This window comes from Nanorana parkeri, unplaced genomic scaffold (assembly GCF_000935625.1).
Source record: "Nanorana parkeri isolate BGI_ZX_2015 unplaced genomic scaffold, ASM93562v1 scaffold1081, whole genome shotgun sequence".
In the NCBI taxonomy this organism is placed as follows: Eukaryota; Metazoa; Chordata; class Amphibia; order Anura; family Dicroglossidae; genus Nanorana; species Nanorana parkeri.
Window position 1 is genome coordinate 47,511 of NW_017307349.1, and position 26,878 is coordinate 74,388.

At 40.7% G+C, this 26,878-nt stretch overlaps 1 protein-coding gene across 1 annotated transcript in view; it reads left to right on the forward strand.

The window, feature by feature from the left end:
- Positions 1–25,646, forward strand: part of LOC108796216 (collagen alpha-1(I) chain-like) — a 62,158-nt gene extending 36,512 nt beyond the window's left edge. The window contains exons 29-62 of the mRNA XM_018567668.1: positions 992–1,045; positions 2,389–2,442; positions 4,898–4,942; positions 5,897–5,941; positions 6,081–6,188; positions 6,274–6,327; positions 7,114–7,167; positions 7,276–7,329; positions 7,882–7,989; positions 8,065–8,118; positions 8,207–8,314; positions 8,814–8,867; positions 8,982–9,035; positions 9,135–9,188; positions 9,272–9,325; positions 9,406–9,513; positions 10,778–10,831; positions 10,915–10,968; positions 11,101–11,154; positions 12,649–12,702; positions 14,509–14,562; positions 16,216–16,269; positions 16,347–16,400; positions 18,325–18,378; positions 18,465–18,518; positions 20,038–20,091; positions 20,199–20,216; positions 20,300–20,353; positions 20,800–20,862; positions 21,193–21,358; positions 21,527–21,633; positions 21,716–21,796; positions 22,590–22,772; positions 25,497–25,646. Coding sequence (XP_018423170.1) covers positions 992–1,045; positions 2,389–2,442; positions 4,898–4,942; positions 5,897–5,941; positions 6,081–6,188; positions 6,274–6,327; positions 7,114–7,167; positions 7,276–7,329; positions 7,882–7,989; positions 8,065–8,118; positions 8,207–8,314; positions 8,814–8,867; positions 8,982–9,035; positions 9,135–9,188; positions 9,272–9,325; positions 9,406–9,513; positions 10,778–10,831; positions 10,915–10,968; positions 11,101–11,154; positions 12,649–12,702; positions 14,509–14,562; positions 16,216–16,269; positions 16,347–16,400; positions 18,325–18,378; positions 18,465–18,518; positions 20,038–20,091; positions 20,199–20,216; positions 20,300–20,353; positions 20,800–20,862; positions 21,193–21,358; positions 21,527–21,633; positions 21,716–21,796; positions 22,590–22,772; positions 25,497–25,646 — 2,424 coding nt within the window. The remainder of the gene's footprint in view (positions 1–991; positions 1,046–2,388; positions 2,443–4,897; positions 4,943–5,896; positions 5,942–6,080; positions 6,189–6,273; positions 6,328–7,113; positions 7,168–7,275; positions 7,330–7,881; positions 7,990–8,064; positions 8,119–8,206; positions 8,315–8,813; positions 8,868–8,981; positions 9,036–9,134; positions 9,189–9,271; positions 9,326–9,405; positions 9,514–10,777; positions 10,832–10,914; positions 10,969–11,100; positions 11,155–12,648; positions 12,703–14,508; positions 14,563–16,215; positions 16,270–16,346; positions 16,401–18,324; positions 18,379–18,464; positions 18,519–20,037; positions 20,092–20,198; positions 20,217–20,299; positions 20,354–20,799; positions 20,863–21,192; positions 21,359–21,526; positions 21,634–21,715; positions 21,797–22,589; positions 22,773–25,496) is intronic.
- Positions 25,647–26,878: the final 1,232 nt, after the last annotated feature.

The following is a 26,878-nucleotide window of genomic DNA, read 5'->3' on the forward strand; positions in this document are numbered from 1 at the left end:
TGTTAGATGGATCTTTTAATGGTACACATTTGGTGGAATAAAGTTTCTGAATCATAGTCTACCTAAGAAGCAGATTATTGTTTTCATTTAGAGCCCTGCCGAAAGAACTAATTACAATGATGCCTCAATGATTTTCCAATTTCTGGTAGCAAGATGGCTACCTCAGCCACACAAGAGTGACAGGTTCTCTTTAAATCCATGTTTGTTAATGCTTTAAAGTACAACTCTACCCAAAATATTTTATTTTGTGTTGGATAGTGTGGGAAAGTCAGAGTGTGACTTTACCACCCGAGTCAGGTTTTAAATGTGGTCTGTGTTTGTAAATAAAAACAAAAACTCTTTTTTGGTACAGTGAGAGTTAGAACTTCTGCCATTGTTTTTATCCCTCTCTGTCTTCTTGTGTTGGTGACAAACAGACTCCCCCATTTCTTGTGCAGGTCTCTCGGAAAAAGGAAGTGGTCAGTGTCTGCAATGGTATCACAGACACCTGACAGAAATTTTAACTCTTCCCAGTTTTATCCGAAAAATAAAAAAAACAAAATTGTCCTGAGTATATCCATCCATTCACGCTAATCAGAGTGGATGGGGGAATCCTCACTGCTTGCTATTGTATACAGAAACCACTGCTCTAATGGCTGCTGAGTACTCACGAAGCACCTATATCTGATGCAGTTGTTGTTAAGCTGAGGATTTTCTGACCGGCTCCTTCTACAAAAGTTGATTTAAAATCAGGTTTTGTTTGGGGGAAGATGTGCCGACATGGATTGAATTGAATCAGCCAAAATTCAAGCAGTGTACGGCCAACTTAATGCTGACAATCGTACGTTTTATTATTTGTTAATACTCTACTTCTGGTATAAACCTGCTTCTTCCCATTTCATACTAAACTGTCACATTTTCTAAATACATAAAAACAGAAGGACTTAACTGTGGAACTTGTGTGGCCTTTGGCTTTGGAGTAAGAGTATAAAACATTATTATCCTTTCTTAGGGCTTGCCAGGTCCATCTGGTGAAAGAGGCCGGACCGGACATCCTGGGGAGAAGGTACAGTATGCAAGAATTTCTCTTCTATTTCAGTTATTTAAAACAATAAAAATGTTATACTCATCGTAAAATCCTTTTCCTGGAATCCATTGGAGGAAACAGCTTGATGGTAATGAAGCAATGTAAAGTTGTAGCAAGCAGTCAAATGAAGGAAAGATAACATTAGCAATGGACCCCAAGAAGACAAAAATCTTCTTGGGGTCCATAGTACCAACAGGATGTTAAAGAAGAACAGACAGGGCAGACACATTTCTCTTAAAAAAGGAGCTAGCCAATTCCCCAGGAGTACTTATGGACCTGATTTGTGTACTAGGGGTTAACTTAGCAAGAACGCACTATGACCACTTGTCCTATTTAAGGGGGTGACAAGGAGGAAATGCAAAATGGAGACTTGCAGCTCAGAGACTTTCCTCCAAATCTGACAAAAAAGGACGGAGCAGTTGTTGTGTGCCTGTATGAACACAAAAAATATGTTCTATGCTATTGGGTGCCAGCTGCAGAAGAGGTGGCGGAAAGTTCAAACTCACATCTATTTATAAGGCACTTATGCCCCAGCAGTGCATCAAAATCAGGCAGTACATCCATATGAAGAAGCAAAGGAGTAATCCTTAGCCAGCAATAACCGCACATACAAAATTGAATTTTCAGAGAACACCAGTATACAAACTGGGTAAATCTACAATCGTTGGCTAACTGGAGAGACTTCCAGGATTTAACCTATTGAGCTTTTTCCAGCCAGTAACTGTTGAGAGTACAGTTTCTTCCAATTCAAGTGAAAAATATAGCAAAGAGAAAGGAGACATCCATTCTACTGGGAGAATTAAGCACAACTGAGTACGTGTGAGGTGGGAGGGGTTATAGCCTTAGAGGGGCAGGCCTTCAGTTTTTTTCAGACGGCAGTATAATCCTTTGCTGCTCAATTACCATCAAGCTGTGTCCCTCAATGGACAACAAGGAAATAATTAAACTAAACAAAAAAAAAATGTTTTTAAACTATTTTTATTTATAATCAGGCAAGTATGAAATACTGCATATTTGTATTCCTATTTACAGGTTTAAAGCACCAAGTAGGTACAATAGCTTTCTGCAGGTTGATTTAGAGCTGGTGCTAGAATAGACCCAAATAGCAGGGAGATCACTTTACAAAGATGGCTTTTAAGCTCACTCTCTTTAGGCAAGAGACCTGACTGTCTTTGCAATATATAGTTGTTATATTGACAAGTAAAACAACAGTATAAAACAGTTAAGAAACATAAAAACTGTAAAAAAAACATTCAATTCTTATACATTATTGTGAATGTATGAAAATGTTTCTGTATTTGACTTTCTTTTTACTATAACAGGGAGAGATGGGAACACCTGGAATTCCAGGGCCACCAGGCAAAGCTGGTCCAAAGGTATATGTTCACTTTACACTGTAAACCCACAGATCGGAAATGGGACAAGTTAAATAGGAATAAATCATTGAAGAATCCACTAAAAAGTAATATATTATATATAGAAGAGGCCTGATAGTGACATTAAGGCAATCATATATGTCTCAGGTACTCCAAGAGTAAGATCACACTGAAATATTTCCCAAGTGTTGTTGTCCTTCTGGTAGTTGTGGGTGTTCTCGCCCACCGCTGTGTGTCTCAGCTTGACCTGTTACATTCTCCATAATATAAATACAGAAAAATCCATCAGGGAATTAAGTGAATCTATTGCATTGTACACACCTTCTTCTACTAAATGCATTGGAATTTCCTTGTAGCTTTCTTCCCTTTTATGTAGACATTTCTCTGCCTGACTGAGCTGCTTACAGGACAGCAATATCCTCTGGCAGCTTTGTGTCAAATCCCAGGACAATATGGAGGTATTATAGATAATATAGATAGACAATACAACATGACTTCCGGGGGATAGAGAGACATGGCTGTAAAGCATAGATTGGTGCTAGATATAAAGTTACATATTCAGGATAAATTGCAGCATGTATTGCAGCAGACAAATTAAAAAAGGACACCTAATTTGCTAAGTTAAAAAATGCACATAAATCAAATTCTGTGTAGAGATGTGATTTTTGTAAATTGATTTTGCTGTGAAATTATAGCGGATGTAAAACTTTTTCTAAAAATAAAAAGGAGCTTTGAACCATAATGTGCTAGTATGTACAGCATATTAACGCATTGTGGCAGACTTACCTGCCAAACCTATTCCCTCCAGCATTGCCCTCCTCCCTCAACTTCAGCTTGGTCCTCTTCTGGGTATCGAGTCTTCAGCTGCTTGATTGGTCTTGGCGCCGATGATGAAACTCTCATGCACATGCGCACAGGAGTTACTTCATCTCGATGTGTCGGGCCTGTGCACTGAGCTGAGCATACACAAAGAAAAAACTGCAGAATGCCATCAAGAAGCTTTTTGACAGAAGAAACAGTCTCCTCTCTATTAAAAGCCTGCCGATCAATTTAGTTTACTTCTGCTTTAATCATTTTGCCATCTGCACATTTTTGCTCATTGAGCAGCTAAGGTGGGGTGTGTAGTTTTTATTTTGGGTGGGGAGTGTATTTAGTGTAGTTTAGTACATTTTCATCTAGTCTTCCTTGTCTTTGTTCTTTATTCCTTTTTTGTGTATTTACATACTGTCTTTTTACATTTTTTATTTTACTTTTGTGTCCAATGCTTGTTATTTTTCTTTCTGTGAAAAAAAATCGTAAAATAATGAAGCTAATGAATAATGAAACGAAGGGAAAGGAAAAGGTACAGGATATTTAAAAGAAGCTACTGTAATGCTCAGAAGCCATTTAAATCTTAGTGCATCCTGAAAAACTACCTTTGTTTCGCCTTCCCCATTGAGTCTAAGACTTTTGTTACAAAAATTTTACTGGAATATCTAGGAAATATTTTTTTTTATTTTTATATATACATAACGTATTATTTATTACAGGTATTTATATAGCACCATCAATTTACACAGCGCAATACAAATTGTACATTTGTACAATGTCCCTAATCTTCACACATACAGGGCCAATTTAGACAAAAGCCAATTAACCTAACAGAATGTCTGGGATGTGGGAGGAAACCAGAGTACCAAGAGAAAACCCATGCAAACGTAATGCAGGAAGTGTTCTGGTCAGAATTTGAAGGACCTCAGTGTTGTAAGATGGAAGTGCTAACCACTAAGCCACTGTGCTAACCACTAAGTCTGTACATTACTAGCCTAAAAAAAAACATTCTAGCATTACCAGCAAACGATGGTTCATTTATTGAACTTACCATCCAGATTGGTTCAGTTTTACTGTAAGGGGCCATTCACAATTGTGTATTGTAGTGACACACAATACTGTGTGTTTTTCTGCCATTTATTTTGAAATTTAAGTTCAATTCACCTTGGCAGCATAGCACACCACACTTGCTTTGTAGGGCATCATGTGAACCATCTGTGCATTGTAGAGGCTGCATTAAAAAAAAAAAAATAGTGAATAATGGGAATGTTGGAATGTTTAAGTTTGATATTTCTGGTACAATTGTTGGGGTTACTATAAGTAGCCTCATACTGTGTAAATTTTATGCTGCTGAAAAAAAAAAGGCCGAGCCCCTCAGGGGTATGGCTAAGAAAACAGAATAAAGTTTGTTTTAAATTTAAAAAAAAAAATAGTGCAAATCACATTGACAGTCAATTCAAACTAAATTGGCTGCCTTGACGTAACCCAGGTTAACACGCAGCTATCACGCATTACCACATTGCACTAAGTGTGAATGTGCTCCTACATTGGTACAGGTGTTTTACTTACTATAAATGTAACCATAGCCAATTCTCTATGTTTTATTTGTGATTCTTTGTCTAAATAATGTTTGTTTCTCATATAGGGGCCTCCAGGTCCTCCTGGGGAGAGGGGACCCTCTGGGCCACAGGTATTGATCTTCTTCATCTTTCAGATGGCTCTGTTGAACATTACACACTGAGTGGCCAGATTATTATGACCACCTGACGTTAGTAGGCAAATTAGCTGACGCTCGGAGCCATGGAGCGAGTATCAGCAAAACAGCAGAATTCGTTAAATGTTCAAGAGCAGCTGTTGTTAACGTTTTCAAAGACTGGACTGTCAGCCGAACATCTGGGTCTGAACGTGCGAATTGTGGCCGTCAGTAACTAGGCAATGTTAGGGCAGAACGGAGAGTGGCAAGACAGGTACAAGACAACAGAAGGGCAACAGTGCAGTGTCAGATTCCTCGCATCACCTTTCAACATCTCGTGGAGTCATCTCATGGCCCAACGAATTACTGATGGGGTGGTCATAATAACCTGGCCACTCAGTGTATATGTTAGCAATTAACTGATGAACTATAGGGATGGTATTGGAAGGGTTCAAGAGAGCAAATGCCCTCCATTTCTTAACTGTCCCTCTTTTAAGAGTTTTTCCATTGGGAATTGCTTTACTTTGCAAAAATGTTCTATATCATAAGGCTAAACTTTGAAGGCAGCACAGTTAGTTACAACTTTGAGTTATGTGGCCAAGGGTTGCTTAAACTGCAGACCTGCAGCATGGCATAATACATCCCCCAGTGCTGCACATAATCAGAATTCAGACTATTCTACTGGAGTCTGCAATCCATTTTAAGTCCAAAGCCACCAATAGACCCTTCAGTCCACCAATCAAAAACCAGCAGAGAAAGAGGGGAATGCTACATGCTAAGAAGTCTTATGACTCCTCTTGGCAGCTCCTGAATTTCCGCCTCCCTAAAGTTTTGTAGGTGATTTCAGTTCTGAGTATCTAACCATGGACAGTCAAGGCAAAAAAAAAAGAAACTGGAAGAAGTTTGATGGATGCAACTGGTAATTACACCCATTGTTTTCTGAATCTCCAGGGTCGTATGGGTGAGATGGGTGACAAAGGCTTGCCTGGATTATTGGTAAGTGGGTCAATTGGTTGGCATTTCCTAGGGTGTGCTTGACCACTACAGAAAAATAGAAAGTGCATTTAACAAATTTTCTTCCATTCATTTTAAAAGTTAATATTGAAGTTATAGCAGTCATATCTGTCTTCTTTAGGGCCCACCTGGGAATCCAGGGAGTGATGGGGAACCGGGAAAAATTGGGGCCACAGGAGAACCAGGTCCACCAGGAGCCCAAGGAGAAATCGGTCCTTTAGGTTATCCAGTAAGTTTCATTTCATTTAATAATTCAGTTAATATGACAGGTTTGATTTGACTGTATAAATATGTGGTCAATGTTTCTCTTTTAGGGTCGAGAAGGGCCAGCAGGACCAGAAGGATCTCCTGGAGGGAAAGGTGAGAAGGTGAGTACATCCTGAAAAAAATGCAAATCTTTGAGTCATATTTACCTTTTTCTATAATAAAAGACGTGCTAGTACCAGCCAATTATCTTCCAAATGGCATTTGTTCAGTGTAGCTTGGTAAATGGATGGTTAAACTAGTTCTGATTTCATATACTGCCTTATTGTCTGTTTTTTTTTTTGCTAGCATAGTTACACCCAAAAGCAGAAATGTAAAATATTGCATCTTACCAGTCCTCAGATGTGGTGGCTGCATTAGTTTTTATTTTTCAAGCCTTTTCTTCACCTGGTGAATAGCCATTGGTTATTTTAAAATTCTATACATCCCTCATTTTGATTCACCAAATGCTTATTATTTGGCCTTGACAAGTGATCATTATGCGTGGCAAAACTTTAATGTGATTATCTCAAACAGAAAAGCAAGAAGGCAATGAAGTTATAATGCACTCAGGTGTATATATTGGGCAATCAATTAACTGGGGAAAAAACATCCTTTTTATTAGTCCATTACAAAAAATATAACATTGAATAAGTAAACAAAATATTGTACTATTGGGGTGCCATCGTGTTTACTTAATTTAGAATTTTTTGTAGGGCTGTGGAATTTAAAGATTAATTTCTTGATTAATCGTTAAACTTTTTGATCGATTAAAATTATTGGACAATGTTGGACAATCATGTGTTCTATTGCTATGGTGGATCCTTTCGCCACACATGAAATAAATGTGTTTGTTAGGATTTCAGCTTCATCACAACAAAACAGTGTTATTTAACCTCACCCCTTTGCAGGGTGCCATTGGGCCGGTCGGTGATCAAGGGGTCAGCGGGCTGGACGGGGAACAGGTAATCTCTGCCATTTGTGATCATTGTGTGAATATCATAAAGATAGTCTTTGTTGCAAATCGTAGACATGATGGGACACTCAATTTCTATTTGTCTGTTATTTTCCAGGGTGAACCAGGCTCAATTGGCAATGATGGTCCCTCTGCAAAGAAAGGAGAGCGGGTTGGTATACAGGAGCCATATTTAGAATAACACAAATAGGATTTTACTGGGCTTGTGTCCTATCTGTATTTTTATATTAAAAACACTGTTCAAGATATATGTGAATCCTGCCCAAATACAATCTAAAATTATGCTGAAGAACTCTAATCAATTTCTAGTGGCCATATGAAGTATTGCAGTGTTACACTATGTTTCATTTCACTAAATCCCCCAGAATGTTCTAGGTTATAAAATTACATTGACAGTCTGCTGAAATCACTAGATATAACTTATTTACCTATGCTGCTGTACATGAAGTAGGAGAGCAGAAAACTGTGTTTGACTCTATCCATTGAACTACATTGATGGAAAGCATAGAATGCATGATCAGAGCAGGGAATGCTTATTTTGGATATAGAGACCTGTCTTTGGGTTAGAAAAATAATAATTTCCGATGTTGAGAAGGAACAGCATTAGAAATGCAAAAGCGCAAATACATTATTCGGCATGGCCCAGGCAGAAGACTGGAAGGACTGACTGCAGTTAAATTATTCAGTTGATTGTCTTTTTCAGGGAGATGTTGGTGTTCCTGGAAACCTTGGTCCCGCTGGGCCAGTTGGTGACCCCGGAGAAAGAGGATTACAAGGACTGTTAGGCCCAACAGGAGAGCCAGGGAAAGAGGTATATTTTTGTCATAGGGTAACAAGGCAAAGTTATCAGAATGCTTTTTCTGACATATTATTTTCTTGTGTTTAGGGGGACATTGGGGACATTGGAGATATTGGCGACCCTGGACCTCCAGGAGCAAAGGTTTGACCAGGATTAGATTTGTCTGTACGATTTGGCTTAAAATTGTTCACTTTTTGCCTATAACATTCTCTAACTTATGTAACATTAGGGAGAATTTGGACCACCTGGATGTAGTGGAAATCATGGGCCCAGTGGCATTATGGGAGAGCGTGGAGTAAGAGGCCCAAAGGGAGAAATGGGTCAAGGAGGGCCCCAGGTGAGCAGGCGAAAAATACAGTTTGGTTACAAAATTAGAGTTCTCTGCTACAGCTTCTCTCTTTTGCATATTTATATATTGTGGAGCAGTTCTGTAGCTCTTTACAATGTACATAGATGCATCAATGTTTACAGCTTACAGCTTAATGTCTCTATAACAGTTACACAAGAAAGCACTCGATAGGGCCAGTGTGGGTAAAAGACAGTTAACATGACAGTGTGTTATGGAATAGAGTAATCCCACACAAATATGGGTAGAACAAACGCCATACAGATATATCTCTGCTGGGAACTAAAACCTGGTTTCCAGCATTTCAGGGCCATGGTGCTGTTCACTAAGCCTGTCTTTGGTTTCTTTTTGAGTTTGTGTAATGGACATATTACCAAATGAACACGTAAGTACACAACATCTTGCAGTTTAAACCAGTTGGCATTAGTTCAGGTATTGATTTTACTTATTGCCTACAGTTGATTTTTGACTATACCTTGTCGTCCCTCAGGGTCCACCGGGACTTATGGGAATTCCAGGACCCCTGGGGCCACCAGGAGACACGGTATGTAAACCACATGATACCTGGAAAATAGGAGAATTGGCATGTTGGATTCTTTCTCATGAGAAAAGCGGGAAGTGGCAGCTGAGTTTCTATAAAAAAATGTTTTATTCTCAGGCAGCAATAGGAGATCCAGGACCTTCTGGTCTAGATGGGCCTCCAGGAATAAAGGTAATTTTCATGCAGACATTTTCAAGACACCAGGCTATATTACTAGTTTAAGAAATAGAAGATCATACATTGTTTTGATTTTTTTTTAAATGTTTGCAGGGTGATTTAGGCCCCAGTGGTGTGACCGGATATCCTGGCCCTCGAGGAGGTTTGGTACGCGCAGATTGTGGTTATAAAGAATCCCATACCTGAGGTTTTTGCATTATTTTGTTGTTTAATATTATCTCTGTTTTCAGGGTCCTCCTGGTGTGAGAGGAGAGAAGGGTGAGCAGGGTCACCATGGAGTCCTGGTGAGTAAGGAGACAAGATCAAATGGATGAGGAGAATTAGGGGCTATTAGGTACCTTTAATATGTTGTAACATTTTATAGGCTCCACCAGGTCGAACTGGGAGTAAAGGATCACAAGGTCCTTCAGGGCTCCCTGGCCCGGAAGGACACAAGGGGGAAACAGGAAGTGAAGGCCTAAAAGGGATCCAGGTAATAACCAAATAATTCTAATATTATAATTTTTTATTGCTGATTCAGCTTTTACTTAGTAGAGATTTTACCTAGTAGATAGTGCTCAATTGTAGATCCTCTGGTGCACAGCTTAGCAATATTGGGAGTAGCTTTACCTAAATAAAGAATGGCTGGTTGGGACTTTGCAGTGCTTTGGTGGGTTGGGATGGAATCCGATAAAATGCATATACACATATGCCAGAATACCATTAATTAAAACCACGTTAGGAATCAAGCGGTGGTTGTATAACAAACACCTCAGATAGTAATATCTTCCAACATTATGTATATACAGATGTAGATGTCTCTAAGGATGTGGCTGCACTCCTGGAGGTGGACAGTGCATGGATAAAGATCAGTATTGAACTTTGTTTACATGGTCTGGACTGGTATCCATGGAGGTTGAGGTGGCTGACTGTATTGGGTGGCATGAGGTGACCTTTTCTCCTCTCCGGGGCCCGGGACATAGACACATACTGTAGCTGATTTCCCAATCCAGTGATCAAGCTCAGAGTGTTTTCTATACAAGGCCCTACTTGAGGAAGCCCCTGGCAAGGGGTGAAATGCGTAGAAGACAAAGCTACATCTTAGATTTTAAATCTTAATGTATACTAATGTCCAACAGGAAGAAGGACATAACATGCTGGGACAATATATCTACATCTGTATATACATAATGTTGGAAGATATTACAGTCTGTGGTGTTTTGTCTCTAAAGGTGACTGTTATACAGTACAACCTACGCTTGATTCATAATGTGGTTTTAATAAATGGTATTCTGACAGATTTGAAGTTATAATGGATTGTAGAAGTGGAGATGTGTATGCTCCTGTTTTTATAGACGGGGTGGAGGTAGAGCGACTGCACGGGTTTCACTTCTTTGTATGGAGAATATTAATTATTGTCCAGGACAACTAAAACCCGAGCTATGATTTCTTTACAGTGCTACCATCAGGTACGCGGTATAGGAGTATTGCTTCTTATACCACCAGCTTTCAGAATAGTTTCTTCCCCAAGCATATTATATTGTAGGTTAAGGAGGAATATGCAGTGCAGGATGGGATGATTTTAGTCAATGTATAATTTGATTGTGCTACAACTTGTTTTCATTTTATGATTTTTATTGTAAAATAATGAATATACTCTTGAATCATATAATGTTGACAGGTGCACCAAGGAATGATGATTAAAAATGTCAACCGTGTAGCCAGATACATCATAAAATATTCTTCTTTATTTTAAGGGACCTCCTGGGGTCACTGGTGAGGCTGGAGCTGTGGGAATACCAGGAAGAGAAGTGAGGATTCAACAAACTATTAGTGCATGTAGAAATGCAGACAAACTAGGCATATTCACTGGTGCCTCTGTTTTATATACTAGGGGGAAACTGGTGAGAAGGGACGACCTGGAAAACCAGGGGTGCCAGGACAAGTGGTAAGGAATATTGAGCATAATACTGTTTTGTGGTGTGAGTGGGACTATCATTGGTGTATATATACTGTATATATATGTAGACAGAAAGAGAGAGAGGGAGAGGATGTGTAAATGTCTGTATCTGTACTCCAGGGAACTATGGGAAATCCAGGCACAGAGGGAAACCCAGGACAAAAAGGAGTGAAGGTAATTTATTTCATAATATTGTTCCCTATGTAAATGTTTACAAAACATTTCCACAACCCAACTAGTTTTGTCTAAATGCATTGTGATTTTAAAGCTGAACTTTGGAAAAAATTAAACATGACCTTTGCAGCGGGGCTCCCCTTGCACACTGTAAGACTTAAATGCTTGTTTTGTCAAGGGGGAAAATACTAAGCAGCTATACTTATTATTCCTTGCTTCCCCCACCAGCTGGCTCTCTTCTATACTGTCTTTCACTTTTCTCCACTCTAGCATGTGGTGGAGCAATAGCAGGTAAGTATTAGTCCCTGTTAGGCATTTTGACATTCATTTAAATGGCACCTGAGAGTTTTGTTGCAAGCTGCAAATTGTCGAATGGTAAAAAAAAAAGAAAAAAAATGTTTAAAAATATTTTTCACTTACTTTATTAAATAAAGCAAATTAATATTTTTACAATTTAATTTAAAGCCAGCAACTTGAGCTCTAGTCTTGTTCCCCCACATGTTTTCCTGTCTATCCTTACCTGTTTTATTAACAGAAGAACTGTCTCAGTTTGCCAGAGAGGAGGAGTTTGAAGGTATACAGGTTCTGCTGTCTCTCTGCTTAGAGAACCCATGGTGCCTCAGTGATTCTGTGCAGTGGCTACACCCTGCCTTCCATGGCTATGTTCTGTGCCATGACTACAACCTGCCTTCAATGGCTATGTTCTGTGCTATGGCTACACCCTGTCTTCTGTGCTATGACTACACCCTGTCCCAGGGCCGTGCCACCTGTGAAACCAGACGGCACTTATGGAATCAGCAGAGGGTGGCACTGAGGCCTTATTGGGCACTATGTCCTTGGTCCAGCTCAGTAACGCTGAGCCTGATAAAACTATAGGCTCAGTGATACTAATCCACTGTGCTTGTCACAAAGGAAGACTCAGTGGCCAAGCCTCTTCAGTAACGTGGAGCATCTTAACAGTGCAGGTTAAGTGTCACAGTGACTGGTCAGAGACTTTTACTCAGATACAGCCTGCTTTTTTAACAAGCTTCATGTCACCGACTGGCTATGTGTGCTTGTGAGTGGGCACACACACACTGGGGGAGGGCACAAAAATGGTTGTTAGGGGTTGTATATGCCCCCCATGGCTCTAGTCAGTCCTATAAAGTTTCTGAGTTGTTTTTCAGTAGCTATGAATTTTATATGAAGCAAACCTGCAAAAATGCAGGAGCTGCAATCGCTGACCTTTTTTTTAAAATGCCATTTGCCTGGCTGTCAGGGTGATCTGATAGCATGCTTTATTGCACCTTGAAGAAGTATGCAGATCACGAAAAACGAGGGAAAAGATCATTGTATGCATAATTGTTTTTAGTCATTGACTCAAAATATCCGTCATTTCTGTCCCGTGATATTTAACTCCTGTTAACTAGCTGTATTAAATAAATCAATTTCTTGTTTTATCTTAGCTAGCTATGCAATCATGTGATCAAGGAATCTTTTCATTTATTCTTACAGGGGGAGAAAGGGAGAGATGGACGACCTGGCTCTTCTGGCAGTGTGGGCAGGAAGGTAACTTTGTAACGGGTACAGAGAAAAGGATAGAGCTTTTTAGGGTGACACTTTAACACATTTGGATCCTCAGTGTACTGCACAGACAGTCTGCATATATCCGTGATGTTGTATGTGAATTATAAAAGTATAGCTCCACATTTACCTTTTCTTAACCCACCCTTCACCACACACATATACACACACATAGTTTTTCAAAACACTTTACCATAAGATTCTAGTTATTGAACCAGCAACAACAGGGCTTATACAAGACAATGAATATTTAACCTTTGAAGTGACACCTAAGTTAAAACTTAAAAATGCATTCACATACCATAACTATTGACAAATATGTATCCTTTTTGTGTATCACTCGGCCTTAGATCTTCAAATCATCTCTGAATTGGTGTTGACACTGTCCTTCCTTCTGGAGGGTGCCTTCTTTTGCTCCCCATGGTCCCTGTGTGTGTGTTATAAAGTAGCCACTGCTCCAAGCTCATTCCCATAAGATTTAACCTTTGAGTTTAGTGTCACTTTAAATTATTATAACTGTGCAGGCATCTTTATGTGAAATGTATATTTTAGGGCTGGTACTGATTAAAATGTTCGTGTTCGATTAATCTACATTTTTTTTAATCGATTAATTCCGATTAATTATAACGCACATACAGATCCAACTACATTGCCCTAGACACATACAACACAGCAACGAAGTAATACAATGAACTAAGATCACACTAATCCAGCACTTTATTAATCTCACGTGCCCCCACTCAATATGGCCGCCGCTTGTGTGGGGCAACTCCGAATAATAACGTGCTGGATTAGACAGGGGAGGGACTGGATTCCCCCCTCCCCGCTACGATCCTCCAGCGCTGACTGGCGGAACAGAATGGGGAGGGGGCGGGTACAGCTGGCTCTGCCTCTAGATAGGCAGAGCCAGCTGTCACTCACGCAGCTGGGCGGATCCAGACATAATTGTCGGGATCCGCTTCAGCTGCGGCGTCTCAGTATACCGCGAGCTGTAGGAACTATGGGGAAAAGCCCTGACCCCATAGTTCTCCTTTAAAGACCCTTTTTATAAAAAACCACCAATTGAGCTGTCAGAAAACAGCTCAGTTTTGGACACCAGTTTATAAAAGGATGTTGTGGAATCGGAAAGAATGCAGAAAATGGAAACTAAACTGATAAGATGCATGGGGGAGCTAAGCTCAGCAATGAGGAATGATTAGTTGAATGTAATTTGTTCTTTCTTGAGAAGTGATCACAATGTATAACTAAATAAATGGTCCAAATAATGAACTTGGTGCTAAAGTATTCAATGTAAGATCTGTGGAATAGGCTACCTCAAGAACTAGTTCTAGCTAGCTCAGTTAATTGCTTTAATATTGAATATCCATGTTCTGCATATTCTAAACTGTGACAGGTTCTCTTTACACTCCAAAATGCATTACCTCAAAAGCAAGTGTTGGCTTAATTTTTTTTTTTAATGCATACTATGCTTTACTACAGCAATTACCTGACAACCCCTTCAGTTAAAATTGTTTAGCTATGATGTTTAGCTATGGTGAAAGTGTTTTCCATCAGTCTGCACAAACTGATAAACATGCATTGACAGAGAAGAAAAGCAGACCACAATCACTAGGCAGGACTGTAAAAGTAATCAGCAAATCTAGCTGCCCCCGTATACATGTGTAATTTTCGTTTTTAAAACTTACAAACATACATTGATTACAGTTAGCTAGCCACAATCACATATGTCTTTAAAACAATGATACAGACTTTCTTTACCTTTAAACCTGATTTATTTTTTAATGGCTTCAGGGCAAAAGAGGAAAAGCAGGATCAAGACCACCACGTGGGCCTCATGGACCCAAGGTAGGAAAAGCAAAACATTTCATTCGTTTTTTTGGGGGCTATCCAGTAGGACAGAGGAAACACAGGTCTGCGGGTATCCTACACACATTATATCGCCACCCAATCTCTCTGCCACACCAGGATCAGAAAACAAATATCTATAGACACTATATTCTTAGCAGTCAAGTAGGTTTACATTTATTGTAGTCAGATTAACAAAAGCTAGTTGCTGATTGGCTGTTTTAGAGTTTCTTTTGCAAAGTGGTGTGCTCTAAAGCAGTGGTTCTCAACCTGTATAATCTCAGGACCCACATTTGTCCTTGGTCATTAAGTAGCGCACTGCAATGGAATGCACGGCATTGCAGTACAGGGCGTTCGGCTGCAGACGATCGGACTGTGGGCGGGAGGTGTGTTTGGGGTGTCATTTTCCACACCAGAGCGTGCAACAGGTGTGATTACGTGGTGCAGTGCATTAATTGCATGGGACTGTGTGATTAACGCACTGTACTGGTGTGAACGGACCCTCAAAAACACAGACACACCAAAATTGTTTTATAATTCTCCCTATCTTATGAGAACTGGAGAGGATCCTCAGCTTGGGGTCCACAGTGGGCTGCTCCAGCCATATGCGCATTGTTTGTACAGCTCCCTTGGGCCCCCCCGTAGAGGTGCCAGGAGCCAGAATGTGACGTCAGTCCAGTCCAGGCACCTCTACAGGGCACATGTGGGAGCTGTAAGCAATGAACATATGGATGGAGCTCCCTTTTGGCCATACTTCCAGCCCAGCCCACCTCAAGCTGACATGCAGGGTCGGGCAGCATATTTTGGATGGCTACACGCATGAGAACTGACGGGTCTGAGCTAGGGGGAGGCTGAGGAGTCTCTCACCTTTAAAAGTGAAAGGCATGTGGTGATCCACTGAACATAGGGTGCGACCCACTTTTGGGTCACGACACACCAGTTGAGAACCAAGGCTCTGAAGCAATATTTATAGTAGTATAATTTTGAGCAGGGAATGGTTCGAACTTAGAACCTTTGTCTGGTTTTCATTCCTCTATGTGTCCCCACTGTTCTGGTATCCATTTTCAATGATGGAAATCCAAAATTTACAGTTATCAGCAGAACAGGAGGTCAGGGGTAATATTTCAAAGTGGACACCTGTTTCGGTGACAGTTGTCTAAGACAACTTATTTTGCATGCCTGCTTTAAGTAAAACTTTTATAACAATACTAAAAACATCTATTTGCAGAAAACACAGGATTCTGGGTTCCATCTGCTCTTGCAAAGGACAGTGTTTAAGTGAGATCAGCAGAGTGTTCAGGTGGAGCTACTGATTTGTTGGCTCTGCTTGAATGTCAGTACCATAAGTATCTCTGGCAGAGACCATGTGACGTATGCCAAGGCATTGGTCATGTGTCTGGCTCCGGCTCCTCAAAGGAAAGGTTATTATATTTGTATCTGAACCTTTATTTAAAGTAGCATGCTTTAATAAAGCAATTATATATATTTTTTTGCCTTTGGGTTAGTTTGATATAGAGAGATTCATTTGTCATTTTTTTATTTTCCTTTTTTTGTTAAAAAAAGTTGATTCACAAAATGGCATAAAGTGTGTCAGAAAAATGTACTGTATAATGTATTCCTGTTCAGTAAATACTATTTGGACTTCACTTTCAGGGAGCCAAAGGAAGACAGGGTCCAGACGGGCCACCAGGACCAAGAGGACCCTATGTGAGTGTTTGCATTGTCAGCTATATTCATTGAACATTTGTTTTCTCGTGGCTTTCAACTCCCCTTATGTTTTCCAGGGTATTCCAGGACTCAGGGAACAGAAAGGAGAGCCAGGTCCAAAAGGGCTGAAGGTAAGAGACCAAAACAATCAACATCTACTATGCATGAACAGTGGCGGACCTAAGGAACAAAGGGCCCTGGTGCAAGATTTTTTTTGGGCCCCCCACCCCCCAAAAAAACCCACAAACACAGCGCTCTCCTCACGCAGCGCTCAGCCGGCTGTGACTTTTTCTCCTCCCCGCTGGGACACAGAGCAGCGCCCAGCGGGGAGGAAAGAATGCACGGATGCGCTGCTGTATCAACAGAAAAATTGCACTTTTGGCATTTAGCCAAAAGTGCCATTTCCGGCCGATATCTTTTGCGGCCGATATATCGGTGCAACCCTAATATTTACAGCAATGCAGAATGGCACAGGCTATAGAGGACTACACATCCCAACAATACTTTATATAACAATAGCATTTCTGTATAAAGTACTGCATGCATGAACATGATCTCTAGAAAAGGTGCTATAGCTATGGCATAGGCAACATCTAAAATGTGTATTTTCCCTAATCAGTACACTGACAGATTTACCTTTTGAATTAAATTACTTTTGAAAAATAGCAGTGTTCTTCCTGTGTCTAGGCACTCATGTAGATTGAGCCTAGTATCTGTATATCTGCAGTGTGAATTTAAGGCGCTATTCCTCTAACAGGTGGAGTGAGATTTGGTGATGCCACTACTGTGCGGCTCACTTTTCCCTTTGCTGGAGAGGGGGCTGTAACTGCCAAGCTGCAGTGCAAGGATTTCCCCGCTTTTGCTTCATTAATTGTGTGTATCTGGACTTTCTGCGCCTCTTCTGTTGCTTCTTGATTAATACCCCACCAGTCATCAAATCATCAGTCATCAGGAAGGCAAATCTGAAATTAAAAATCAAAGCCTTCTCCTAAACCAAGATGCTACCTCCACACAGAGACACAATGTGGAATAAGGCATGGTAAATCTGTAATGAGGAAAAACAATACTGATGACTAGTTTTTTGTTCTCTTCTTTACTTATTAGTCACTTACACAGTTCAGGTGCTCTTTAAAAGTCTATTGAAAAGAGTGCATTATAAATAATTCCCCAAATCTCTCCCAATGATTAGCTAATATCTTCCTTACCTATAACCTCAACTCATACATGGCTTTCATTTTTGGTGGAGGAGTTACCATGCTTTGCCGTTCTCTTTCCTGTCCTATAGACACACTTTCTCCATTAATTAAAGGAGAGTTATGAGGCGAGTGATTTTCACTCAGCTTCATAATCTTAGCCGACCTGTGACAATGAAACTGTCACAGGTGGGCTCAGTAGATTGAGAAGTGAGCGAACACATACCGTTGCTCGCTCACTTCTCGATCCTGTCACTGCAGAGAGCCGTAACTGTCACTGTCAATCCCGCAGCTGGGTTGATCTCGACAGCAATGTCGGTATCCATTCCGGCTGCTGCGTCTCAGTATACCGCGAGCTGTAGCTTTGGGTCACGGGAGAACGCTAGTTTGTGTTCTCCCGTGACCCTTAGGTGAACCATGGGGAAAAGCCCTGACCCCATAGTTCTCCTTTAAGTAAACAAACTCTTAAAACCTGCCTCTTCAGAACTTCCTATGCAATTTAACTTCTACCATCACCCATTATAGCCGTGTAACCAACTCTTTTTCCTTCCATCTACCACTAACTGACCTATGCTATCTCATTGTAGCTACTGTACTCCCACCTCTAAGACTGGAACTTCTGTCAGGCAAGATGGTGTTGTCCTATGTTCTGTTCTACTATGGGTCTTGTTTAATGTCCGTAATTTGTATCTCTTTGCTCAGTGATGACATATCACATTGTTATAACAAAGGATGACAGTAAGCATAAGCAAGATATTTTACATCTTCATTTTTATTACATTTTCTACTCGCTTGATCAAAAATATTGTCATCTACTCAACATGACTAGTGCCTGGGAGTAACCAGCATGTCTACTCTGCAGGGTGAAGTTGGCTTAGATGGGCCGTTTGGGCCAAAAGGAGAAGAAGGCCAGAAGGTTTGGAAATGTTTTCACCACTCATAATAGAGATTTTAGACTTTCTTCTGCATCTCAACCTTATGTTATTAGCTTTCATCTTTTAGGGAAAACAAGGACTTCCCGGGGACAATGGACCTCCAGGGGAGAAAGGTGACGAGGTACATAATTTACTTTTCTAATACTAGTAGAATAATGTATTACATTAAACCTGGCTCCATTGTTCTCTATCAACCCTTACAGAGAGCCTGCTGCTATATAAAATGTTTTAAAGCAAGCCATACCTATAAAAGAAGTCACGGGATGTCACTCTATTCCTGACAAATCTTCTACTGAGGTCTGCACTGAAACTCACGATTTAGAAAGTGTTGAGCTCATGGGTCTCCAACAGCCCTCACTGGTTTCTCCCTGTGACTGCTACTCATTACAGGATAAAGCAGTAATGTGGAGGTTACAAGGAGGAACCAGTGAAAACTGCAGGCAACCTATTAGATCAACATTTCTGTAAGGGTCGGTTTCAGTCTAGATTTCTGCAAAACATTTCTCAGGATCAAAGTGGAGTTCAGTGGCATAGGCAGCAGAATTTTAAAACATTTTGTTTAGTGACAGGGGTGCATAAAGAGAAAGTACAGTGTATATGCAACAAACATACATTTTGACTTATTATTACAGTGTTTGCCTTAACGTGTATCTAAACCCAAAAGCAAAGATTTAATATATTTCAGCTTACCAGTCCTTAGATGTGGTGGCTGCATTCGTTTTCTTTTTTAGGCTCTGTTTTCTTTATTTTCCCAATAAATTCCCAGGTCCAGTAAAATAAATTGCTGCAGAGAACAAAGGGGAATTAATATAGCCAGAGCTCAAGACATTTATAGCTGCAGATGGATAACATAAAATTCAAGAAAAAGTATTTGCTTTCCCGTATGTGTTAGTCACAAAATATTTGTCAAAATGTGTTGTTTTAGTTAATTGTGTTGTAGTTTATCTTCTCAAACTGGAAGACAGACTAAGCTAGCCATTCATGTAAAAACTAGGAGGACAAATACTTCCTACCTTAGAGGTAAACAGTAAGTTCTGCAGTAGATCAGGAAATTAAAGCATTAAGCACAGTAGGCCCATAGGTGGCAGAGACAAAGAGACAGCTTTCTTTGGTCACACAATTCCTGTCAAAAGTGGAAATATATAAGTTAATTTGCACACTGTCACAATATTCTAAGCCAGGATAGACTAAGTAAAACAACAAAAAACAAAAGAGCGCCACAACCTAGCCCAGTCACTGGTCCAGTGATTGTGCTAAATTGTGGCGCTCTTTTGTTTTTTGTTGCCTTCTAGCACCACACAGGATACCTCAACCTGTTTTCTAAGATCTTGAACACCTACCATTGGCACTACGAGATCCCCCCATTGACACACTTTCAGTTTTAAGTAAAACAACAAACTTTACTTTGTAACACGGATGATCCAAGCAGAAGGGGCGCTTTGGGTGCCAAGGGTTGTGTGCCAACAGGTTCCCATCAAAAAAAAATCCGGTTCTGCTTACAGATTTAAAGAGAATAAAAGTAAATACACTGTAGCAGCAATAAGGTAGGAATGAAATGGGTAAATCATTTTGCAATTTTTACTTACAAATATAGATCACCAAAACAAAAATTTGAAGTTCTTGAATTTTATTCTCATTAGGGAGTTATTGGGCCTCAAGGACCCCAAGGACTTCCCGGGTCCCAAGGTCTTCCAGTAAGTAAATTCTACAATGTTGTGCCTATACAAACACACATCCAAATATTCTCATATTTGTAGCTATTTAGGCTAAATTTAGTGTTTTCTCTCTGTTTTATGTTTAGGGTCCTGAAGGCATGCAGGTGAGGCATATGGCATCATGTTCCTCTCCTATTTTATCAATGTGTCATGTATCAATTTATGATATCTGCTTTTGTAATTGCAGGGGCCAAAAGGTTTCCAAGGACCTGAAGGAGCTCCAGGCCCTCCTGGACCACCGGTAAGCAAAAGTTTAGGAAGGGTGACAGGAGTTCATGGACCACCATCAGCTGGGCAACAGCAGTTCCCATTATGTGCTGGAGGCTGCTGGCTTGTTTTTTTGTCAATTACTGAAAATCTATTGGTTGGTCAAGCCTAACTAACACTGGACATATTCTGAGAATGCAAAAACATGTAATAATTGACCATTCCACAAGAAAACCACACAGCTCTTTAGTACTTGCATCCTCCAGACATTTTCAAGTCACTTGCACAATTTCTACATCTGGTACAGCAAATTATTTGTTCCTGAAAATGCTTATTTTTGCACATCCATTAGACAATACAGGTGACCATTATTAATTGTGGCAAAATCAAACAGATTCCAGTTAACAGACATAGGATGTCAAATGTTTCCCTTTTATTGTATATTCCTTTATGTAAGGCTATGCTTTCTTTGGTTTTTAGGGACCCCCAGGAGCACCTGGTCCCCCAGGGCTAGTGCTGAGTGCCCAGAGCCAGAGTATACGGGTAAGTGATAAAAAAATTGGTGTAGAGTGTGGACTCTAAGCTTTCCTGAGGATGAACGTTTCAGAAAGTTGTGAGACTTCTGGTAATAGTAGCAGTTAAGGTATATCTAAAGCCAATTTTTTTCAGTGCCTATGTCCCTTCACTATTGCTTTCCGTGGTCACCAGAATTAATAGAATGGTTTATCTTTCCAGCAGGGACATAGAGAGCTGTAAAAACCTGTCAAATATTCTAACCCTTCCCTACTCTATCCAAAAACTAAAAAAAAATTAAACATTTTGGCTTTAGATACATTTCAGGACATCGAAAAAATATTTTTTGTCACTTTCTAGCGGTTGTTTCCCCATTTGGCATCATGGAAGGACATTGTTCCATGGGATCTCATCCATCATCTGGAAGAAGACCTGAAGCTCTTGGCTGCCCCACCTAATGGGACCAAGGAAAATCCAGCGAGCACATGTAAAGAACTCCAGCTTGTCCACCCTCAACTGCCAGATGGTAGGGTATTCTGAGACAGTGCTGACATTAAATATAACATATCTTAGTATGTAGCCAAGGATGGGGCATATTCTTCAGCACAATGGCTTTGTGGCTATGCCTCTTTCAGGATTGATAGAAATGTTCTAGGGATCACTAATGGTATATTTTTTGGATCTTGTCTGCTAGGATATTATTACATTGACCCTAACCAGGGCAGTCCTCAGGATTCTTTTCCAGTGTTCTGCAACTTTACTGCCGGTGGTGAGACCTGTGTGCATCCTCAGGAAAGCCAGGTAATTTACAATGGTTACATGACAGCAAACAAGTTGTTCCGTAGTTTTCAGGTTGACCAATCCTGTTGTTTACGGTTTGTAGATATTGGGAAAGGCATGGCTTCAGAGCTACTCATTGCAAGAAGGATTCCAGTGGTTCAGCATGCTTCCTGGGGGCTTTTCGGTAAGACCAGAGCTGGATCTATGGTCAGTTGATGCAAGGGAAGGTTAAAATCCAGACCATGTCAAAACCATTGTTAATGCTAATTCAGTTTCAGTCTTCTGCTAGTGATCACACTCACAACAAAATGTATTATAATTGAAATGTACTTATCTTCCACTAGGCTTTATAGATGAAAGCAGCATTGGTTACCAAAGTAGTAGTTCAGCAGCAGTCCAGTCTTGAATTAATAAGCACGATACCTTTTTTATATCCATCTAACTATAGGCATTACATTTTATTATAGGCATTTAATTATAGGTATTAGAGTTAGTTATATTAGCCAATTTCTTTTATGAGTTAGTATAGATGTTAGTATAGATGTTAGTACAATGCTATGATATAAGGTTCCCAATTTGTGATTAGCACATCGGAGCTGGTACCTAATCCAGACATTGCGATAACTGTGTGGAACAGTGATCGGTCCCTGAGTTTGTCTTAGAGGAGGTTCACACCATTTTCCAGACCAGATCTGGTCTGGAAAATGGTGCGAAACTGCCCGCAGTTCCAGTGCATTCCAGACAAAATGAGACATGCAGTATTTTTCTAGTCTGGTCTGGAACGGACTGCGCTGGTGTGAACAGAGGCCAGAAATAGCACAGTGATACATTAAGATGCATTTTGGGTCTGGAAACAATCCAGATTGTCTGCAGACAATCTGGATATGGTGTGAATGGGCCCTTAGACCTTGGCTAGGACCTTAAACTTACTTCTTATATTTTTATTGTTTTTTTTATTTTTCATCTTCACCATGAAGTTGTTGTACAATGACAAGAGTGTGGTCCAGCTGCGGTTTCTCAGACTCCAGAGCCTGCGTGTATACCAAGTACTGCGATACGTGTGCCTTGCTCAGCCAGGACGACCTACAAGGGACAAGGACGTGAAGTTTTTGACAGACGGACGTGATCAGAGCTTCCTGGTGACCCTCCAGGGATGTGAGGTATGTGGTGTTTCACAGAAAAGAAGTATTAAAGCCTCAGAGTGCAAAGTAAGTAACATTTTTAGGAGATAATTCAACAATAGCCTCCAATATATTTTCCCTCCACACAGGTTTCTTCTAAATTTATGGCAGAGTTAATTACACATCATCAAAGGTTTTTATTACTTTCTGTGTCCCCACGTGTGAGATTGCCTCTCCTGTTGCAGTGACCACATGGAAATTGAAGGTAAGTCTCCCGTCGGGGTCACAGGCAGCAATAATAGCTCAGCAGAGGTTCTGTTTCCCACACCTTGACATGACTGTGTGACATTGGGTTCAGCATGGTGGCTGAATGTAAAAACCTTGAAATCCCTGGTCTTCCTGAACACATTGTTTGAGGAGCAAACTGGAATGATTGTAACACCGGCATTTAGGGAAATCCTGGACTACCTTCCCATCAGTGAGACATAGCCAGGACTTGGTGGAACATTAATAGCAATAAACATAATGTAACAGCCGCACTCGGATCGGAGCTGGAGCCGCGGCTCGTGGACACCCTGCGCAGGCGCGCCGCGGGTCTGTAACCCCGGCTCGGCAGGGTAAGAGGGTGACGTCAGCCGCTGCTTTCCAGCTACGCCTTGCACAGACGCATCAGAGGATCCCTCCTTCTCTTCCCCACGCCGCAGCCACGTCGGGCGCAGGAGCGTCACGAAACTCCGCCCCCTCCAGACGCAGTACCCGGCTTAAAAGCCACAGCTGAGGTATTGATCGGCGTCTTCTGTTGTGTGTACAGGACGCTGACCAAACCAGCTCCCTACTCGCCTCACAAAGGACCCAAACACCTATACCTGTCAGGAGACTCCACAACCAAAGCCACCATACCTATCCGGAGACGCCACACCAACGAACCGCAAGTACTCTGGAAATTAATGCTCTGATTAAGAGATTCGGTCAAACCTCAGACGCATGTTGATCTTGTGGGTCTCTTCTAATATATGTGTGATACCCTGACAGCCTATCGAATAGTCAAACTGCCTTTAGGACTCTTACTAAATGTTTTCCATTCTTTACCTTACTTGCATCATAATCTTCCAGTGCAACTAGTACCCTGGTGTTGATCAGAGGTACAGCACTAAGAAGGAGACTGAGTTCACTTATACCAATAGAATTGAATACGGGGTGTGATGCATTGCAGTTTCCTCTTGGCCTTACTTCAAAACTGGGCAGAAAGAGGATAAATTGCTACCTGATTCCCGTCCTACAGCACTAGCTAACACCGCAGTTGAGATCCACTGTAGAACCTACCTCACGTTACTGGCGAGCATTACACATAAGGATGCACACAATGTTTCGAGGCAATGATCTTCACCATGTCTTGCCTAACAAAAGGGGATTAACCCAAAAACGTATTTCTACACACATACTGTCTGTCTGCAAGTTTGCTACAATAAACAGAGTATTCCCTAATACAGTATGAGCCCGATTACTTTCTTTTGCTTGTTGGACTGGAGAGGCTGTGTCAACCTTTCTGATTTACCAATCTATACTGATCATTTCAATCTTTTGCTAAATGCTTCATTATCACTGGGCTTGGTGGATCCAATGTATTGATGTCCTGGCAAATTTTGTCCTCATGTGGGAAATGTAGGAAGCTCATTGGCTGCAAGCATTGTTCGGCAAACAATTTTCCAGCGTGCCCCTTCGACAAAATTCTATCTAATGATCCACTTTTGTCAAGGACATGAGGCAACCCTCAGATTGCATTCAATCCATGTGTACCCTAGGATATAAGGCAACCCTCGGATTGCATTTAATACATGTGTACCCAGCTTTAGAGAATAGCTGGAAAGGTAACACAGAAAATCACCTCCCACTGTGTTGATGCCACTTGACAGACCAGAATCGGGTTCCCTAGTTCCTAGATAGTGAATCAGTAGCTGAGTTTTTACTGCAGAATGCTCCATAACCACTTGAAGACTGGAGTTTACTCCTTACCTGTCCAGACCACTTTTCAGTATTCAGCACTGCGATACTTTGACTATCATTTATTCAGTCATGCAATGCTGTACTGAAATGAATTTTATATCATTTTTGGGGACAGATAGATCTTTCTTTTGGTGGTATTAAATCACTGTTTTTTTTTATTTTTGAATATTGTAAGAAAGTCACTGGTCTTTAATCAGTATTGGCAATAAATGCAGCTTTATTGCATTCAACGTAAAAGTCTCTTATTATCCACAGGGTACGTTTCCCCCTTTTTAAACAAACAATTTCCGGCAGAACTCAAAAGTAACACAAATAAAAAGGCCTACTCCACCTTAGGAGGCTAACTAAACGGTAGTGTCCCTCACTACGTCCTACTGGAGCGGCTATTCAAGCTTCAGTACCCTGTCACAATATATAAAAAGAAAAAAGTACCAAACATTTTGAAAAAACAAACAACTTTTCCCTGTTATGTTATGAAACTAGCATACCCAAAATTGGCAATAGGTGACGCTTTAAAAGCTTTTACTGCTCATCAATTTAGTGTTAACAGTGATTGATGGCCCTAAAATTATTGCTCACACTCCGACATTCGCGGTGATATGTAACATGTGCGGCACAATGGGTGCAATTGTTGTTTTCACGCGTAGGTGCACCCGATACATGTGAATGTTTTTACACTTTTGCCTTGAGTTTTGCCTTTACAAAAAAAATCAGCAACCAAAGTCATGAAGACTAACTGATTACTTTGTCTCTTCACAGGCCAGTGAATCATTCAACAGGACAGAAACTCTTCTTCATTTTGCTCCCTTGGACCTATCCTTACTTCCTGTCCGTGACTTGGCTGTGTATTTTGATGGGGACATGGACCACCAATATGGCTTCCTCATAGGCCCCGTGTGCTTTAGCTGAGATATGTTTTTCTGCGCTGGCACACTGGTGACGACGCACCCCCAGTTGGAGGATGGACGCCCTGTGCTATTTATACAGGAAAGTGATATTTGGACCTACACCCCCCTCTCTCAGGAAGGGAGACCCTAGATATTGTTTACAATGGAACTTGGTGCTTTTTCTAAATCTCCTGGTGAGAACCACACACACACCTCAAGTCTTCCAACCCAAGGAACATGTGATGTTCTGTGGAAGGATGACTGACCTCGAATGCACTTATTTTTCATTGTCATTTGGTGCTCAGTGAAACATTGCACAACCCTTTCCACCCAGACCCTTTCCAGTGAAGAAAGACAAACATGAAAATTAATTGTCCCCACAATGGAATAGGTCCATCCAGTGCTCTTACAGATCATTCCTAATACTTTGGTTTGGAGATCGACATGGGAAAGGCTGGATCATGGGACATACATGAAGTTGCAGACCAGTGTCATGAGACTTAGTCCATGTTAAGGGGAATTTTGTGGAGGTCATTTGTGGGCATCTTAAAAGAGGTTTTTTTAAAAAAGTAAACATTCACTCCAAACTAATTGATATGAAAACGGTTTTAAAATCATTCACAGGTGAACTCCAAGAAAACTTGTGATTATTAAAGTTTGACCAATGAAAAACCATGTTGATGTTATAAAAGAATGTTGCCTCTTTGAAGGTAACCTTCAAAGTTCTAGAAAGCACCATTGTCCTGGCTCTTGGTCTGCTTCTCTTCCATGGCACATCAACACTACCTGTGGCAGCCGGCATTCTTACCTTGTAAAATCTCCTGATGGATACCACCGTGATAGCGTTTGGCAGAGGGAGTGATTGAAGATAAACAACAAGTCACAATAAAGGCCATAATTTGGGAAGATGATGCCACCATGGATCAAGCCCTCTACTATACATATGCTTTGGGTAACATTCTTTTATGCCGTTAACTTGCTTTGATTTGTTAAAACTTTATCAACCTTTTTTAGGGTTGTTTCTCATTTAAAGCCCAGCACCAGGCAACAAGTAACATCCATCAGTGAAATTCTTATTGCATCTGCAGTCCTGCTTAAGCCAGACAGAGTTTTACTTTTATATGAGTTTGCTTTAAAATCCAGTGTAGCCAAAATCTATAATTGTGCATGTGCTTCAATGCATGACAGCAGCCTCTTTCTTACATGGTTTTGTGCTGTGCAACCTCCTCATGCACCATTATGAGTTGGTGAGGC